This window comes from Falco punctatus (genome assembly GCF_963210335.1).
Source record: "Falco punctatus genome assembly, chromosome: 8".
NCBI classification, from domain to species: Eukaryota; Metazoa; Chordata; class Aves; order Falconiformes; family Falconidae; genus Falco; species Falco punctatus.
The window spans coordinates 36,245,311-36,265,174 of NC_137588.1; the positions used below are offsets into that span (position 1 = coordinate 36,245,311).

The following is a 19,864-nucleotide window of genomic DNA, read 5'->3' on the forward strand; positions in this document are numbered from 1 at the left end:
CTTGAAGAATGCCATTATGATGTCTGTATACTAGAGAGGACTAATTTGGAAAAAGACTTGGAAAGTCTCTTTGAAAACTTTGAAAAGTTCTTGATGTATGAGGACTTGTCCAATGTATGAATTACAAAATTAGATCTATCAACCTTTGTCACTAAACTTACACTTTGAGAAATGCATTTACTGGGACTACTTTTGATTCACAAAGATGTAAAAAGTCACAGCCTCAACAAAAATCAGCTTAAAGGTGATTTTGTTCTAAAAGGGAATAAATTCATATACTTTACCAATGTGGTCTATTTGGAATAGCTCAGTGGCTTTGAGAGAAATTTGCCTGGTTTGCTCTGACTTACTCAGGGGTGAAAGGACAGAACTGGATTCATAATTTCTTGCTGTGTTTCCTCATGACAGCTTCATTCAACTTGCAAATATTTGCTCTGTAGACAGTACAAATATGTTATATTCATATTTATAGATATATAAAGTTATTTAAAAATAAATACATATGGCTTTTCACTCACTTTCCTTGCTGGAGCAAAACCCTAATGATCTTGCAACTCCTTTTCAGGATGTTCTTCTGTCCATAGTTTCACTAATTCTACTGCAAACAATGGCAGTTTTATAAAACTAATGTAGCTCTCATCCCTCTGGGGTATGGGTTATGTTTTAATTTTGCTAATTTATTTTCTACACAAATGCTTTCTGTTGTTTGTTTAGTGTCCTTTTAGTGGTCTTTGGCAGTAACATGGACTGCTGAGTTTATTCTATCTTGCACCCTTTCCTGCTAGCTCAGTGCTTGAGGTAACAGTTGGCTGACTGAAGTATAATGGGAATAATCTAAGTTAATGCTAGAGGGCTTTAAACATTTCCTCAACAAATAAGCAGCAGTGTGTTGATAGCCAATAAATATTTTATAAGTGCAATTAAATCACAGTGATTGATTGGGCTGGGGTGAAAACCAGAATCATTTAGAATAACAAGTTCTTCACAGGGAAACCCTCACTAAATTAAGAAAACACAAACAACAAAAGGGAACCGTTTAAGAAGTTCTGCTCCTATACCAAGTTCTTCTCATTTTTCAACTCTGTTAACGAGGAACAACTTGATGAAAGCGAGACCTTATGTTTCTTGAGAATGCATCTTTTCTGTTGTTAATTTGTTGAGTGAAGACATACATATTAGAGTTAACAGATCTAAAAGTTAAGCTGCTAAAAGAAGGGACCTGCTTCCTCTCCCTTTTATCTTACTTTTCTCTCCCTGTCCCTGGCTCCAGAGTACAGGGTCTTGCACTTTTGTAGTGCTTTTTGGATTCCTCATTGAGGTCATTCAATTCACTAAATTGCTGGAAAATTCATTTTTTTCCCCTGCTAGGTTAGTTTTGTGCTGGTTCAGCAAACTGAATCAGCTCAACAGAATCAGATGACTACTACCATCGTTGCAAGGGAAAAAAGTGTTCACGATGCAGCCAAGGTTGCAGCCTTCTGAAGGGAGAGGAGGGAAACTGAAAACAGAAAGGTCTTGTATTTATGAAAATATCAAAAATAAAACATGCAATTCAGTTTATCATTTAGCATAGTGATACATACTCCACAAAAATCACTAGTGCTGTACTTGTGAAAACACACTTTCTGGGCCGTATTGCAATATCCATGTTGCTTATTTCAGTTCTGTGTGACTAGTATTGTTTATTTTTTTTGGTTCTTTGAGTTCTAAACTGTTGATTTGATTATTTATATATCAGTAACAATTGTGTTTGTTTTTTTAATGTAGGAATATACAAATATTCTCAATGGCTCTCTTCTCTTGGGTATTACTTTTGAATGCACTCTAGTAACATGAAGATATGACTAACTTAAGACAAGTAAGATTTCAACAGTAATAACTGGAAATTCTATAGTGTGGCTGATTCCCATTTAAAAAGTATTTTTAAGAACTGGTACACATTCTAGGTTTTTTAAAAAGAACATTAAGATTACATTATCTCAAGAAAATCTGAAGGTACACAGCATAGGGAAAGCTCCATAGAGAAAAAAAAACATCTGTCTTCCACAGAAGATACTTCAATAACTTGATTTCTAGTCCAAATGCAATTTCAAATAGCAAAATGGCTTTGATCCCACTACTTTTGATTACTACTAACATGTGAAACTAAATTTAGAAGAACAGTAAAAGGCAGAAGACATGTAGGATTGAGTTTATATATGCATAGCATAGAGGTTAATCACATGCAGTAATCTTAGTTTGATTCCCCAAAGGCTATAAACTTTAGCAAGTGCTTAAATAGACCGTTTTTCACATGTAGGTATTTTGCCCTCAAAAAGTTCTTTGTTTAGAGTGATAGTATAAGTAATTCTAAAGATGTTAATTGAAGTAAATGTATTCTGGTGAAAAAAAACAACCCAAAAACAACTTGGAACTCACAGGTGTCAACTGAATAATCAATATGTACTGAAACTCATTTTCCTGCTTTTCATACAAGAGCTATGCAATTTTCAAAGGAACAATTGTGCATTGAGAATTGTAAATAAAAGTGTTGGGAAAAACATTTAACCAGGAATAAAAATACCACTCAAAATAACTTTTTGTCATAAACTTTTATTTACCTTGAACAGAAAACTTTGCAAACCATCAGTTACTGAGAATGGGGGGAAAAAACCCTAGCATGTAACAGAGGAGGTTTTGGTTATAAGTGCCATTTCTACAGCAGAGTTAAGCTATTGTAAACCAAACATCTTGTAGTAAGGTAAAAATCTCCTGCCAAAATTTTAAAAATTTAAACAGCAACACTGAAAACATTTACATATAAACAGAGAAATACTTTCTAAACTTTTAACAGTCACTTTGCTACAACCCAGAAGTGTTTAGTTCACATACCTATACATACAGACAAGCACTAAAACTTTTGTGAACTAGCCACTTGTCCACAGGACCTGCCTAGACAGTTTGTCATCAATATGAAAGTTTTTTTTATATATAAATAAGTCAATTAAACCTCACAGAGACTAGAAGAAACAATATAAAATTCCCACTGTAAATAAATCTGTACATTATCGTCAGTCTTGCTTTTTCGAAGTCTTGCGCAACTTTAAAGTGTCTATTTATAAAATGATGGCAAGGAGCAGTGTTAGCTGGAATGGAAACTTGAAGACTCAGACTCTGTAGAAACAGAAGAATGTCCCCCACGTTTGCTTTTTGAAAGAATCTTCAGGCTTGATCCTCTGCTAACTGACGTCAAGGCATTTTGTGCTGATGTTTTGAATTTGGCACCCAGGAAGGCATACAGAATTGGATTCAGACAACAGTGGAAGAATGCCAGGGCTTCGGTAATGGAGATCCATTTATGCACTATCGTCTCCAAGCTGCAACGATGTCTGATGACTCCCAGCAAGATGAATGTGTCGATGCTAATGCCGATATAGTATGGCAGCCAGCAGGCAAAGAAGGCGAGGATGAGGATAACTGTTGTCTTCAAGGCTTTGCGCTTCTGGTGGCCTTTTGAATGTGACAGCTTAGATATTATAATACAGTAGCAAGTCAGGATTATTAGACCGGGCAAGACAAGTCCTACCAAGATATGCTGAAATCTGAAAGAAATCAGCCAGTTTTCGTGAGGGTACATGCGATCACATAGATACTTTCCTTCTACTTCACTAGTACTGGCAAAAATTATATCGGGCACTGTCAAAAGCACAGCTGGTAGCCATACACCTACATACACCACCTTCTCAGCCAACAGCTTTCGTGGTCGCTGGCTGTTGGTAGCGTGGACTATTGCCAGATAACGATCTAAACTTATAAAGGCCAGAATCAAGACACTGCTATAGAGGTTGACTGTGTAAATGACATGAACTGCCTTACACAGAACATTCCCAAAGTACCAGCTTATGGCCGCGTCCACAGACCAGAATGGCAAGGTGATGACGAAAAGAAGGTCAGCCACAGAGAGATGCAGCCTGTATTTATCAGTCATGCTTCTTTGCTTCTTCTGGTAGCCCATAACAACAATAACCAATCCATTGCCGATTATTCCTGTTAGGAAGATGATGGAGTAGATTGTTGGCAGGAAGATCCGGTTGAAATCAGCATTCTCATGCTGGAAGCATGGCTCTCCATAGTCTCCATAGTCACCTGAACCAATCTCATCCGTGCCGTTATCAGAAAATTCAATGATTAACCCAGAGGACAGCTGAAAAAAATAGAAGAAAATTAGATGTTAGCTCCTCTGCAAAAGCTTACTCTGTATGTAAGAGTATGTTAACACACGGTATGTCAGTATGCTTAGAGTTGCCCGAACAGTCTCCATCATCATGAACAAGCAAACTTTTTGAAAACCAGATGGAAAAATACAAATTTAAAATATATATGTGTGTATATATATATGTATATATTAAAAAATATACAGAAAATAGGAACAAGTTCAAAAAACTTCCTTTGTTTTTTCTCCAAGGACTAAGATCTTCTAACTAAGGACATGGGATGAAAGGGAAAAGAAAGATAATGGCAACTCCCAGAAATATCACTGGTTCTGGACACTTCAGTGCTCTAACCAAATGCACACTACAAATGGAAGAGCCCAGAAGTGCCAGATGCAAGAGGTCAGTCCACACAGAATTATTACCTGTGACATTTACAACGGAGAGCTATAAAAAAAATTACTTGAAATGCTGCTGCCCCAAAGTCCCTTCTCATTAAGGGGATGGGGTCAAGGAGAAATAGAGAAGGTACCCTTGGCTGATGTAATAAAGGATAAATAATAGCAAGAATTCCCTGCTGAGGAGGGATTGACAGCTCCACGCACAGAGACAAGAAAAAAAAAACCCCAAAGCCAATAGAGAAGAGAAAGCGAGAGGTGACCTTAAGCAGGGGAATCAAGCCCCGTGGAGGGTCACCGCGACCAGCCACGTTCCCCTCCCTTTGTCCCCCCCACCCGGCGGCGGCGGGGCAGGGGTGAGCTGGTGCTGCTGCCAGCCCGTTGCACCCAGCACGGTGGTGGAAAAAGGAAGCGAAATTCTGGTGAGGGCACGAAAGCGCATCAGGAAACCACCAACGGTTTTGGCCAGCGCGCTGAAAAGCAACGCAGGCGGGCAAGTGCCACCTGGCTATGCACAATTCCTCAGGTTTTCAGATTTTTCCGTTTGTGCCCTGCATACCAGGCCCCCCCCAGCGCCACGCAGGATGCGCCCTGCGGGTCCCGCAGCACTTCACACCGGGATGCACCAGCTCCCCGCTCCAGTCGGGACCTGCCAGAGCTCTCCCTCTTGGTCCGAACCGCTCTCAAAGCCCCGGGGCAGGAGAACGGCCTCCGGCAGCTGGGGCCACCGCCGCGCTTCGGCCGAGGGGGGCGGCTGGGCCCCCACGCTCCGGCACACCGCGCTCGGGGCGGGCACCGGGGCAGGGGGATGCCGCTCCCGGGGCGGGCACTGGGGTAGGGGATTGCCGCTCCTGGGGCTCTGCTCTCTCCAAACTTCCTCGCATGTGTGGCCCCCCCGCCACTCCCGTGGCTCTAACTGCTCTACCGGCGTTTGCCAGCCCACAAAGGCGCCACATGTCACTGCAACTGACGGCCAAGCCCGAAGCAAGAAGCGGGACTCCAGCGGTGGCCGTGGCTGCAGCGAGGTCCCGAGCGCTGCAGCCCGACGCAGCAGCGGCAGGAGGCCAGGGCCGACCCCTGCCCCCTGGCGCCCCGCAGACCCTCGCAGTTCTGCGGGCGGGGAAGCAGGACGGCGCCCGGGCTCCGCACCCCCGCCTCGGCCCCGCTCCGGGGCGACCCCCGCCCGCCGACGCCCGCGGACTCTGCCGGGGGCACCTTTGTTTGCAAACAGCACGCACATGGGCGAGCGCGGCAGGGAGCCAGGGCTACCGGCAGGGAGCCAGGGCTACCGGCCCGCCGCAGCGGCGTCGAGCAGCCAGCGCCGGCCCGCGCCGCGGGGACAGCCGCAGCAGCGCCGGCCGGCCCTGCCCCCGGCACTTACATCCAGGCTGTCGAGGCTGTTGTCCATGCTCTGAGCCATCTAACGGGTCCGGGCTCTGGAGGTGGTGCTGCTGCTGCCGCCGCGCCTCTACCAGCGCCACCACTCGCCGCCGCACCGAACACACGCCCCGACGCTTCTGGCGGGACGCGGCTCTTATAAGTTCCCCGCTGCCCCCCGCCCCCGGGGCAGCCCGCCCTGGCTCCTCCCCGGCGGGTGGCACCGCGCCCCGGGCCGCCGCGCTTTGTCTGCGGCCGCGGGGCACCGCGCCGCCCTTGCCCCGGGGGCCCGCGAGGGCGGTGCGGCTCTCCGGGGCAGTTGCCCCCCCCCTCCCCCCGGGTGATGTGTTCGCACAAGCGCGCCTTTGAATTTCCCCTCCAGAAAATTCTTTGAAGTGTCTGGCGCGGCCCCGTGTTGCCCTGGGTGCTACGGGCAGAGGTCACCACTCCAGGGATGGAGAGGCCAGGTCCCGCACACCCTTCAAAATACGATCACCTCGGTCCTCGGGGTGTCTCTCATCCCTGCTGAGCAGAGGGTGTCCAGGGAGAGAGGTGGAAAGCGAAGCCACGGCCCGCACTGAGGGGTGAGGGGTGCTGCAGACCGTCGAGGGGCTGCCATGTGCGCAGGCTGCCCGCTCCCCTCCGGCCTCTGGTCTGGGGTGAGAAGTCTGAGGAGAAGCTGTAGGTGCTTTTAGCATGTCTGAGATACAGGGATAGTTCATTGTTCCAAAAAGCTTTGGAACATTGCAAGAAATGCATTAAGGAAAGAATAGAAATCAGGAAGAAAAGAAAACCTTGTCAAAATAACGGTGCCGCCAACTTGATTTTAAACCATGGATTTCCATGCTCACTGTCTTGCCATCTAAAAATAGCAAATGGTGAGCTCTGTATTTGCCCACTTATATCAGGAATGCTACTTGTCTTTCTCCTTAATCTCGAGTTTGGTAAATTAGCTTTGTAAATGTGAAGGGTAAATATCTTTAGTAATGATCTGTTTCCAGTAGCCAGATAATTTAAAAAATTAAAAAATAAAAAAGAGGAAAAACATGAAGTGGTATCTGTAGGATAAAAATAGTAATCATAAAATAGTTTTGCAAGGGAAAATCAACCCCGATATAAAGAAAAATAAAACAGAATAATGGATTTCCTTTGCAGTTGTCTCTGAGGCCTCAGTACTGTTGATATTAATGCAGGTAAACTAATTTGCGTAAAAATTTTTGATTAGAGTATTTTCTCATCTGTCGCCCCCCCGACTTCACAAGTCACACCATAGTGAGTAACTACATTGGGAATAATTGATTCTGTTATATAGATTTACTTCTTACAGTTGGAGTTTGGAGTGGAAAGAAAGGAGAACGGCATTCTTTACATAATAATAATATGCTCAAATTACTCTGGTAGCCAAAGTTTGATGAAAGTTTTATTTTTAAATGTCCCTATTACCAGTTTACATGCTCCAAGTTCACCACCAGTTTTTAGACGCAAAAATTATTTCCAGGTATTTGACAAGAGTTACTCTCTTACTCTTCCCCTAAAAGCTCTAGAACTCCTTCTCATGCACTACAGCAAGTATGAGTTTGGTTATAATTAATAACACTGATTATCTTTCTGTTAAAAAACATGGTATGTAAGGTATGAGCTATAATGTAATTATGTACTTTAACTACATTGTAATTCAATAGTAATTCATATTTTGTAAGCAGGTTTGGAATATCACATACAGGTTGCATTAAAAGCAAACTGATTGATTGTAACTCAGGAATTATCAGTCTTCAGAAAACTCAGTATCTACTTTGAGTTTATATCCAGAAAAATTTGAGAGCAATACCATGCTAGAATTCTATAGAAATAAAAAAAATCTTCTAGTGAATCCCCATTTTTAGATACTAATCCTAGCCTTAACATTATCATAACTTTAAAAGCAAGTGTGACAAAATTATAATTACTGCTATTTGTTCTTTAGTTTCCACAGAACCTGTGATGTGTTATCTACTTTCTAGACATACAAAAAGGAAAGCGCATGTCCCAGGTAATCTGCAGCCCAAAGTTAGATGACCAGGCAGATAAATGAGCGGATGAGGGACTTTTATATATATAGATGAGTAGGATCATCTCTATATAATCATCTTTCACTTTTTCACTTACGGAGAACGCCCAGCTCATGAAACTGTGCAGTTTTCAGCAAGGCTATGCTGCCTGAAAGGCTCTCCAGCCTACTGACTTTGCAAACATGTGAACCAGATTTTCAGAAATATGCATATTGAACAGGTGCTAAAAACTAAGCGGGACATGGAGCTGCACCTAGGAGAGATGAACTTTTAGGAAAAATTGGATCCTACCTTGCCAGAAATTCATATGGGTGACACGTGTTTTTATGGAGAACATATTCTCATCTCAGAGGGGCACAGAAGATTAAACACTGATCTTTCTCTGTGTATGCAGTGCAGGATGTTAAAATACACTTGTAGTGCAGGTGGCTTGTAGCAATGGTTGCAGATGAGCAATTATATATGTACATGAACTCTAGAGCTACTTGACAAGTTTGAGTGTTGGCTGGTTATTTATTGGGGTGGATGGCATGGGAGTGCATTGACATGTGGGCTATCAATGCACAGAACTGCAAGTGTAATTGAAGCCCAAGCAAGCGTTACCACACCTCCATTTTACTGTGCAGATAGGCCCTAACAGCAAAGTGTATTATGTGAAAATTGATTTAATGAAGTAATGGGATATGGGACAGTGACTCAGTTATTTGTGTTCATAGATAACACAAAAAATGCAGAACTGAGGAATGATCTAGTTCTATGGATTAGCCCTGAAGCATGGTAGTGCTGAGTAGTGGGAAATCTGAGGACTGATACCCTATCTGATGAGGTGTCACTGAATCCTGTTTGGATGAAGGTCCTCTAAAACTATCATTCACACTGCTATTTTGTTATCTATGATCTCTTTTGTTTCTCCTATCAGAAAATCCATGTGAAAACTTCCTTTGTTGTATGGAAGACCATGGAGGGCAAGTTAATGATTTCCAAAGTGATAAAGAAGGGAGCTGTTGTTTCTGCAGAGCATGTAATTCAGAGTTAGGTACAAATCTTAAGACGGAGCTAGCAAAGACCAGTTTCCAAGCTTATGTTTTGCATTATATGTTTTTTTCTGGTCATAGAATTACTGTGAAAATCAGACCTTTCCTAACCCATGTAATACATATTTTTGTTAGAGAAAACATGCCCTCTGAGATTCAAAATCCTATGTGTTCTTACACTGTTATGCTAACAATACAATTCCTCAGGCTGTGAATCATTAACCTATTTTTTTGTCTTCTAAAAAAGGATATAAGTCCTGGTCATGCAAAAGCGAAATATTTTCTAATAAACCTTTCTAATGGGAAAAATATCCTTTTGATTCAGTATCCACAGAAGTAGAAAAATAAATTGCATTGCATTTTAGTATGTTAAATGACTTAATCTAAAGACTTCACAAGTGTCTTTAGCAAAGTAAACTTCTAGCTAATAAAAGTTTAATGATGCCATTGTCTGTGGATGACACTTAACACAAAGGAGGTATGGTCGGTCCCTGGTTTATGTGATATATGAGTACCACCATATTGTATAAATTACAACGGTGTACTAGCAAACTATTCATTATTTTTTAGCATTAAGGGAGCTATTCTTTCAGGACACATAGATGATAGTGTCTTAAAATACATAACCAGCAATATGGCTGAAATTACGGTACTATATAATAGGGAGTGAATAATTTTCAAATATTCACTGGTTTTCCCAGTACATGTCAATTCCTGTGCTGGAAGGCTTCTGAAAGTGGGGGGAGTGCTTTCTGAAGAAATAACAGAAAATGTGCTGAGGATTTGGAAGATGTTAGCTTTGAGTAGCGGATTTTTCTATTCTAAAAAATACTGAAGGGAACTGATGTTGTGGACTTGTTTGCCACTAGTTGAAAGGTGGTTTCCTTATAAAACTTAAACGTTTATTACCATACATTGGATTGACTTAATGACAAATGGGTCTTCAAGTAGCCTGAAGTTGTATACATAGAGAGGAAAAGGATATACTCTGCCTTTTCCATCTGATCTTTCTGTTGAAGTGGGAAAGGTATCAATCTTATGCCTGTTAGGATGGTTACAAGCGGTTTGCTGGATTTGGGTTTCAGTTAATGGCTTGCTTTGCTCTTGGTTCTCAAAGCTCCCTGTCTCCATTTCTTTCTGCCTGTGCTGCAATGGAACAAGGCTGCCAACTGTTACTCTGATCCTGGAAGAAGAGTGTCTGCCCACTTTATGGGCAGTGCCACCTAAATTGACTGACTTGAAAGCAGAAAGGCAAAAAACCTCTGCAAAGGAGCAGGACACGTATTTCAATTGGTAGCATATTACATTACCACAGGAATGGTGTGGTCTCTGTATGAAAGGAATGATACTTGAATATCAGAACAAAATTAAAGGAAAAGACTTACATCAGTATAAGGCAACAAAAATGCTATCAACACTGGTGTAGAAGGCAGATTTCTTCATGGTTCCTTGCTTTTAACAAGGATAATTTATTTTGTTTCCTTTAAGTATTGCCACAAGGCCGAGATGTCTAAAGTCAGCACAGAAAAGTCAGCAAGAAAAAAAAAGTGCTTTTCTCTAAAAGGAATGATAGTCACTCTTGTGTTTTAATCCCACCTCCATCTGTGGCCTGCAGCAAATCACTTAACCCTTCTGACTGTGTTCACCCAACTGTAAAATAGGGATAACAATACCTACTTACCTACCTCAGAGGAGAGCTGAAGGGATTAATTGGTTGATGTTTGCAAGGCACTTTGAAGACAGAAAGTGCTTATTTTAGAGCCTGTTGAAATTATTGGTGACAATGATCAGCTAAAATTCAAAGGGGACCAAACTCATTAAGGTTCTGATCTTCTTCCTCCATTTGGCTATGTTTATGGGTTAGCAAATCTCACTGCATGCGGACAGTTTATTGTTTGTTTGGAAGTAGGGTAGACTGAAAAAGATGCTTTGAACAACTTTGTTAATCCTTTCAACTAACATGTCTTCATTTGCATATCACTGAAGCTGAAGGTTTTATCTTTGATGATTATATAGCAGAACACTTATGGAGACATGTTGAAGTGTTTTTTTTCTAGAATTGTGGTCAGATCAGAATTATGGAAACAAACTGAACCTACCTAATTACATCACAATTAACTTCTTTACTATAAACAGGTAGGATTTTGGCTTTCATAGCATTCAGATAGATTTCTGTTTAGCTATAAGACGTGTTTCTTATGGTGTTCTTTTATGCTGTAAAATGCCATTAGAAACTTGCTCACGGTTCAATCTGGCTTACTAAGGACAGGATTTGCTTCTGTGGACCCATGGGTTCCTGTCTTAAGAGCATATGGATAAAATTAGAAAATCTAGTTCAGATATTCATATACACATCTACGCAGTTTCACAATTCCATGAGTTCTTAGTGCATAGCTTTAGAGAGACAGTTATACCTGGGACTGTGCGTTGCTTCTCCTACCAGTGTAAACAGAACATAGCTACTTGGAGACTAGTAGACTGAACAGGGAGGGCCCTAAGTGACCTGGCCTAGGTTTGACTCCAGAGGCTTCTCCCAACCTGAATTATTCTATGACCCACAGTAGGTCCATCAGACCATGTCCCCGTACCTCTGCTACTAGCAGTGCCCAGAGTCATGTGGGTCAAAATACACCCACTTACTTTTGCATGCATTAAGCCCATTTGCTCTACACAATGGAAATAGCATTTTGATGTCGTGTTTCCGCCCTGACAGTTTTTGATCAATCTTTTGTTGAAATGGTGTCTGTGGAACTGTTCGGATGTAGCGAAGTATGCTAGCGTGTGCCATGTTTTCTTTATCATTTTCACACATTTCTTCTAATTCATTTCTTTGGATGTAGTAGTAGGTATTGATTTTTCACTCGTGAGCTTCTAAGCTTGCCAAAATAATTCCTTTTGTTCATTTGCCCACTTGTTTTGTGTCTAAAAAGTGGCATTGAAAGCAGAGTAGAAGCAACAACTCCCTGTTTAGCTCAGTTTAGCAGTCTGAAGCTCACAAATGTTTTAGTTTTATTGCAACAGCTTTGAAGTGAGGTCTGTACATATGGGTGCTGAACCTCAGCTTGGATACTTGTTTTTGAATCTGCATGCCAGGGATTGCTCCTGTCTCTGCTTCTTGCCAGCATTGGTGACTGAATCTGTTGTTCAGCAAGTAGGGAGGTCACCCAGATTCAGTGACATCCATTCCCATTGTTTCTTTCTTTTGGATCTCTCCTCCCACTATTTCCCTGAAAATTCACTTTAGAATTTCAAATATTTTTTTACTGCTGGAAGTCAGGTTTGCGTATGCCATTGAAATATGGCTTTTTTCTGTCAAAAGGTGCAGGAATAAGACTGGGCATACATTTCTAAGTCCATGCTTCCTACTTTGGTAATATAATTGATAGCATTTGCTCAGTAACTCTCTATTAATTTGATGTTTGTTGAAAACATGACCCAACATTTCTAAAACAACCAAAAAAATCTCCATGAAATGTTGCTAGACTTTCAGTGCTGCAGTCAAGCCACCTATATACAATACTTGCTGAAATACCATGGGTAAATACACATATACAGCCTGCTATATCCATTTATTTGTAGTCAAATATAAGGATGTAGAGAGCTGTAGGAATATTTATGGCAGGTACATTCCTTTCTCTGTTCATTAGCTGCTGGTGAAATGAGCGTGATATTACACACTTGTTATTTTGAGCTGATTGGTTATGAATAGTGAGTGATATTTGCTTTTACTGTTTTCAAAATTGGCTAGGTAGGATTTGGGGCCTGATATTTGTAAATATTCACTGAGGTCGCATGGTGTGTTTTCTTCTCAGTCATTAGGTGACCAACCTCTATGAAAGCAGGAAAACTGTTTGAAGTAATGATTGGGATACTGAACATCTGTTTCTGATTTAATGGGGAGGTAAATGCAATTTTCAGGGTCTCTCTTACTGCATAAAGAGTGCTCCAGCCACATGATATAAAGAGCTAATCTCTTGTAACTGAACTTGCTAAATTTTCATCTTGCTATTCAAATTCATTTTTAGAAGGTGGAACAGGCAACTTTGGGCAAACTTTATGCTGAATGAGGCATCATTCACATAATTTCCATAATGGCTGGAATAAAGACTTTACAAACATCATGGCATGTGCTCTGGCTGATGTGGCAGAAAAGTGATAGTGTGCTAATGCCTGATCCAGATCAGACCTATACAGTTGGGTGATTCAGCCACAATCTCTCTTCAAGAGAAGGTGAGGCAGAATCCTTAAGGAGCATAACGAACAGAAGATGAGCATCCTAGAAAATGAAGGACATTAAAAATCCTTCCCTGCCTTTTCCTTTTTGACAAGAAGGAGAACTGCATTTGGCTTGTGCATGGATCTTACTGTGAAATAGCTGTGTTCCTTCCTGACAGGGAGAGAGGAGCTTACCATCCAAACTCTTCACTGTTGAACCAGATTATTGCACACATAGGAGAAGCATCTAGAAAATTAGTTGTTATGAATTAATTCATGTGTGCATGTTTGTTCATACTTCAGTATACCTAGTTATGCATCAGCATACACTTAAAAAAAAATCTTCCCCAAGCATACATATAAACAGAGGACAGGTGAGTAAGTGTCAGAGAAGAAGTAAGAAAAAATGCCATTCAAACAAACTTTCCTCTGTGTTTAGCTGTATCATTACTCTCCAAGGTGCAGCTGAACAGAAGTACAGGGAGTCTAGAATCTTCAATACTTAGCAGTGATGGTTCTAAAATTCAGCCTAATTTACACTTCAAACTTCTTCCATTAAAAATTGTGGCCTACAATCCTGTTTCTTCATTCATGAGTTCAGTGCAACCGAACGTGGGAAGAAAGACGTTAGTCTTGAAATACTCTCTTTACAAATGAATTTGTTATTCTAGGAATTTGCCATAATTTTAAGCAGATGGTTCTATATTTCTGAGGTTATTTTTCGGTACTGAGTGAATATTGTGAAAAACATGCAAGAGGGGAATTCTAAAAATATTACTAGGTTACAGTCTGTGTTCAGGACAGTCTGTACTAAGTGCTATTTTATCTTCTTTTTAAACTTATAAAAACAGGAAGAAGCTTTGCTACTTCTGAGGACCCTGATAAATGTTTCTACCTGTCTTTTTCTAGAAAGATCTCTTCAGGTGCCAAGCAAGGGTCACTGTAACCATGGATACTTATACTCCATTTTCCCCTTGGGTTTCTGTGAAAAACTTGGTATGGTGCCCAGTTTAAACCACATTTTGTGTTAGGTAATCATAGGCTCAGTCTGTTCTTGGGTATTGTGGTTTTAAGTTTTCAACGGTTGCTCTGTGGTTTGAAAGCTGTGTTTTTTATTCCCTCTTCTTTTCTAAGCAAAGAAGATGTTAAAGCAAAGTTGCTTGATAACAATGATTCCACCAAAATAAAGTCTTTTGGGAAGGATTGATTGTTGTGTGGTTTAAAACCGAAACCAAACTAAGAAACCACTTTGCTCTAGCATCAATGCTAGATGCAAAATATATAACAATCTACTGGATTTGGAAAGGGACTATTCAATTTCTGGAATTTGTCAAAATGCACTTAGGAATTAGAAAAGACTTGATCTGTTTTAACATGTATCTTACAAGTCAGTCTTAGAAAGATTTCTAAAGGTATTTTGGTGAAAGGTGGAATACTCATTTTCCATAAAGTAGCCTGTCAATCCTCCTCTGCTGCTTTGATATAGACCTACAAAGGGTCTAAGTCTAGCTGAAGGAGCAATGTAATTCGGCTGAGGGGAGAAACTACAGATTTTTCTTACCTTTCAAAAACATTGAAAGTGTTGAATAAGTGGACAATATACCTAATATGAATGAGTATGAATGACTATGTAGAAATGGAAATTGCTCTACGCGATGTGGAAGCAAAGCTCAAGAAGTGCCATATGATCAGATCAGAAGAACTATATCAGCTTCATCAAATTCTGAAAGAACTATGTTGAATGAGAAGTCTTGAAACAGATTTTAATAAATCTGTCAAAACTAAGACAAAGTAATGTGACAATTGAATGGCAAATGCACAGCCTACATGTAAAAAGAATAACGTGGCCTACTATTGCTTTAGTTGTCTTATTAGCATGCAAAGCTTTAGAACCTCTAGTGGGAAGAATATTTAAAAGTGTGGCAGTAAACAGAAAATGCAGCAAAAACAAAGTTGAATTTATAAAGGCCTATTGTAGTAAGAGTACTTAATAGCTTTCATTAATAATTAATTTTCTAGGCAAAGGAAATAGATTCCGCCTGTCTGGACTTTAGTAAAGTATTTCATATGGTGCTATTTGAGTGTGGACAAGCTTAGTTTGTTAAGTTAGACTCTGGGAATTAATACACTATATCTAATATGAATGAGGAAGTTTATAAAGGGAAATAACAATGATGACACTGAAAGGGAAATAGTAGGCTGCAGGAAGGCAACCAGCAGAGCTCTTCAAGGTTCATTGTTGGAACCAGTTACACTTACTATTTTGCTATAGCTTTGGGACAAAAAGTAGTAAGCTACTGAAATTCACTACTAGTGGAAAATGAGGTGTCACTGTTGAAACTAGGATATCCTCAGACATGACAGAAGTGAGAAAAACATAAATATATTAGCCATTTGCAGGATGAGTCTAAATTTCTCATCTATAGCTGAGAAAGAGCTGTTCTTGCTTATTGAATGTATCAGTAGGGTATACTGAAGGGAGAAAGAAGTACTATTGATGCCATACAGAGCATTGGAAAAGTGTCTTCTGAAATATTTTTTACAATTCTTGACAAGAAAAATGAATTCAAATGGAATAGATGCAGAGAAGGATGATGGGGGTGGTGTGGAATGGAGAGTTGCTCCTGCAAGAGGAGACTGAAAAAGCTTTTGTTCCTTAGTTCACAAAATGAATGTTGAAAGGGGCAATGAAGCAGGATAGTAGACATCTGAAAAGGAAAAGAAATACTTGAACTAGTATTAGCACACAAATGGCTGGATGTAATATTATGGTGAATACACATTGTAAAAACATGAAAAAAATTTAACTGTCAGAGAAACAAGCTTTAGGAACAGTTTCCCAATAAAAGAGAATTTTAAGCAATTGAGTGTTTTGACAGATTTGTTGGGACTTGTTGACCCTAGTTCAGTCCCATTATCCTAGGTTCTGATCTGAAATTCTGTTCCTTTGATAGCTGCAATGTCTGTGAAAGTTAGAATATTACAAACCTGATGATCACAGAATCTAAGCATTTGTGTAACTTTAATACTATGCATTTTTGTTAAATTCAGAAGGGTTTATGTCCCTTTCTTTACGATTCCAGGTGCTATTAAGGTAGCAAGATCAATTTTATGTGAGACAGAAATAACTGCTGAGAAAGTACCCTTCTGGTGCCTAAACACAAAGTAGTATTGAGTTGTTCATAAAATCCTGATTTTGCTCTAAGAGAGAAGCAATTTTCAGCCACTTTCAGGAATTTAGTGTCCAATCTATTCCAGAGCTGGTGAGCGAGTCTCTGTTGACCAATATGGCAACTGTACTGCTAGTATCAGCTGTAAGTATTTGTACCTTGAAAATGTGGACCTTAGAGCAGCATATAAAATCAGTCATGTTCTGTACTGCTGTTTATCACAAAAAAACCACAATCAAACCCATTAATTCAGTAGTTCCTGACTGTGTAAGGACCACTATTGTAGAGAAGATTCAAGAACAGCCAGTCATAACCAAAGTGTTAGTCTTCGAATATTAGTCAAACACAAACAATTCAAATCTTATGAACAAAGAGACAGAGGAGCCTTTTCATCAGCTGTCTGCCTTACTGCCAGTGGAAGGTGGTTTCCTATAAGAGAGGTAGCAATCAAAGTCAAGAAGAGGCAAGTAAAAGCAAAATGTAAACATACAGAGCCAGAAACCAGGGGTTAGGAGGAGGTCAGTACCTGGTATCATAAAAGAAAAGTTTGTGTTCTTAGGCTTCACTTTTTAAATTAGCACCCCACTGAGGGAAAGGCTGCAGTCTAAACAGCAAATACTTTGGGTGCATTGTGTTAGATATTAGGAAATACAACCACAATCACAAATCCATTGGAAAATTGATTTTGTTATTATTAGAATGGTAGCCTGGATGCTACCAGAACATGTTATTTAATATTAAATGCTCTGTAGGTTTTGAATGTGCATTTATATCTGTTCTTGTAAATCGGATGTAGACAATGAAATAGAAGTAGTGTAATAAGGAACAACAGGTTGTCTCTACTTCTAGATAATGTCTAGTTGATTGCAAAGCAAAACCTGTGCAACTTCTTATGCTCCAGTCAGGGACAGATGGACAAGAAATGGCAGTGAGCGTTTAACTGGCCTCATGCCCAATCTTTGTTCTAAAGTCCCTGAAAAGCTTCTTAGTTCTGGGTAACAAAACACTGGTAAGTCTGCCTGTGATTCTTTGTAATATTCATTACATGGAAACCACTTTCCATACAGGTAAATGCCTTCTCAGAGAAATAGCTTGTGAGCAGGGCCCACAGAATAAAACTAAAAAGGCAGTTAACTTCATAGTGAAAGATAAAACAGAAACATGTAAAAAACCAAGACTGTATATACAAGGCTTGTACGTGCAATAATAAAATAAAGTCCTATGTACAATCATCCCAAAATAGCTTGTCCAACAGAAAATATCATGCAGGAAATGACAGAAGGATCAATATCAGCTCAATTATTTACTTGCAAGTGCTAGAAACAGAAATGTAATCTCCCTGGGAGGCAGTCTAACTTACGCATCTGGCTTTTCAAAAAAGCAATGTGGTGAATTATGAGAGGAGGATGGAGTGGAGCACAACCTGAATCCTGGTATTGTTCTCAAGGTGGAGAAATCACCTTGAAGTTAACAGCTTTTTATCTGTGGAATGAGGGCTGCTTTGGGAGAAGTTTGGCTGAACAGTGAAGAGAGTGAGGAGTAGCAAGGAAGGAAAGATGAACAATAAGTTCAGAAGAAGCAAATAAATAGGAATAGAGACAGTAGGGTCATTGAGGGACAAAAGCATGAAAAGATGGTGACCGATGAAGTTGGTAGTCCCTCTTTTTTATTTTCAGTTGTCACAAAACCATAGAAAAGCAACCTTATCCTTGTGGATTGGAAGAGGTGAAGATTTCTCAGTCAAGGAGCAGGTCTGTTTGAATTGCTGGAGGCTGAGCAGAATGACAAATGAAAATGCAGAGGAAAATGGGGGCCTTAGGGGAAATTTGTCCTAGCTCAGCAAGGACAGGCATAGTAGCAGATTCACAGAGACTTATTTATCATCTAGGGAAAAAAGACAAGAGAAAGTAGAAAAAATAATGGACTTACTTAAACTTTATTTCTGTGAGAAATATTTAAAATGCAAATAGACAGACACAAAGTTCTTTAATAGTAAATGTTGGTGCATATGTGCTTGTGTGTACTCTAAAAAGAAAGGAGTGGAATGCCTGTGAAAATGTAAGACTGGGAACTTTCAAGGCAGGAAACCCAGTTTTATTCCTAGCGCAAGTAGAGCACAATGAGTAGAAGTCAAATAAGGATCACACTACAATTTCCATCTCTTGCTGTTAAATAGCAAATCTCTTTATCTGTTTGTCCACTATGTTATTACTGAAACATTGAAAATGTATTTTTATCTCTATCAAATAGCAATTTTCTTTCTACTACTATTAAACAGGAAACCTTTGTGGATTATTCCTCTGGTTTCTTGCATGCATACCTGAGTACACAGACACCCACCCACCCACCCACCCACACCCACACCCACACCCACACACATTCTCTGCCCTTTGAACTGTGAAATGGTGCACAGGGGACACTCTCTTTAACTTAACAGTGGACAAGCTGTAGCATATTCCCCACTGAACCACATGAGAAAGATCCTCCAAGGACCAAAATAATCACTACAACAGTTCACCAAAATAGCATTTTATCTATTCTGATTACAGGAGTTCCGTAGATGGAGGGCTTTACTTTTTGTAGACTAGTGCTATAATAGCCCTGAGGGTCCCGCCAGTCTCACTCCTAATCATGAGGACCTACCTACAGAACAGAAAGAGTTTATTTAGTTCTTCCCTGCAGTAGTCAACAGGGTGTCATTTGGGTCGAAGTGTAAGATGGGGCCACTTGTCCATTAGGAAGTGGAATGAAACCACTAATTCATTTTATGTAGACTGCAAAACAGCTGCCAGACAGTAATAATTTTCAGTCACTGCTGACCTGGGGTAGATTTAACAAGTGACCTAGAAATAAAAAGCTTGGTAGGCAACTGCAAATCCCCCGAGTTATTTGAAAAGGCATGCTTCTAAAAGATTTTGAAATGTATAATTTAGTAAGAGACAGACAATATGTTTTAATTAATATGCTTGTATTTTTCTAGGTCAGATTTTCTTTTCCACTTTACTTGATACTGTCATTTATATCAGTAAAGAACAGATGTAAAAGACTACTTCATAAGAATAGTCGTATTTTGTATCAACTTTGCATGAAATTATATTAACTGATGAACAGGAAAGTGATACAGAATCAAACAGGGAGTGCAGATTTGCATTTATGAAAATGAGTGGAAGTGGTAAGAGTAAATGCAGTGCATTTGAAAATTGGCAAAATATTTATTTGGTTGTCCCCGTCAGGGAGGTACCCAGGACAGGGTAATGAGACTGTTTCAGGGCAAGGGCGTAGGCGAAAAAGACACTTAGGTTTTGAACAACACGGGGGTAAATTAGAAAATAATGAATGGCCTAGAGAAAACAGAGGAGGAGGTTATTGTCTTCTAATTTTACAAGACTCAAAATAAGGGTACAGTCAATGAACTTAAAATAGTGGTGACCT

The 19,864-nt window shown here is 40.1% G+C and overlaps 2 protein-coding genes across 2 annotated transcripts in view; one reads left to right on the forward strand and one right to left on the reverse strand.

The window, feature by feature from the left end:
• The window catches only part of THSD7B (thrombospondin type 1 domain containing 7B), a 535,716-nt gene that overhangs the window by 41,379 nt on the left and 474,473 nt on the right, over positions 1-19,864 (forward strand). The gene's annotated exons all lie outside the window — the stretch shown is intronic.
• Positions 2,573-6,184, reverse strand: CXCR4 (C-X-C motif chemokine receptor 4). The gene is made up of 2 exons (XM_080399674.1): positions 5,970-6,184; positions 2,573-4,183 (listed from the first exon to the last, which is right to left on the reverse strand). Exons 1-2 carry the CDS (start codon positions 6,006-6,008, stop codon positions 3,122-3,124), a joined length of 1,101 nt encoding a protein of 366 aa, XP_080255800.1. The 5' UTR covers positions 6,009-6,184; the 3' UTR covers positions 2,573-3,121.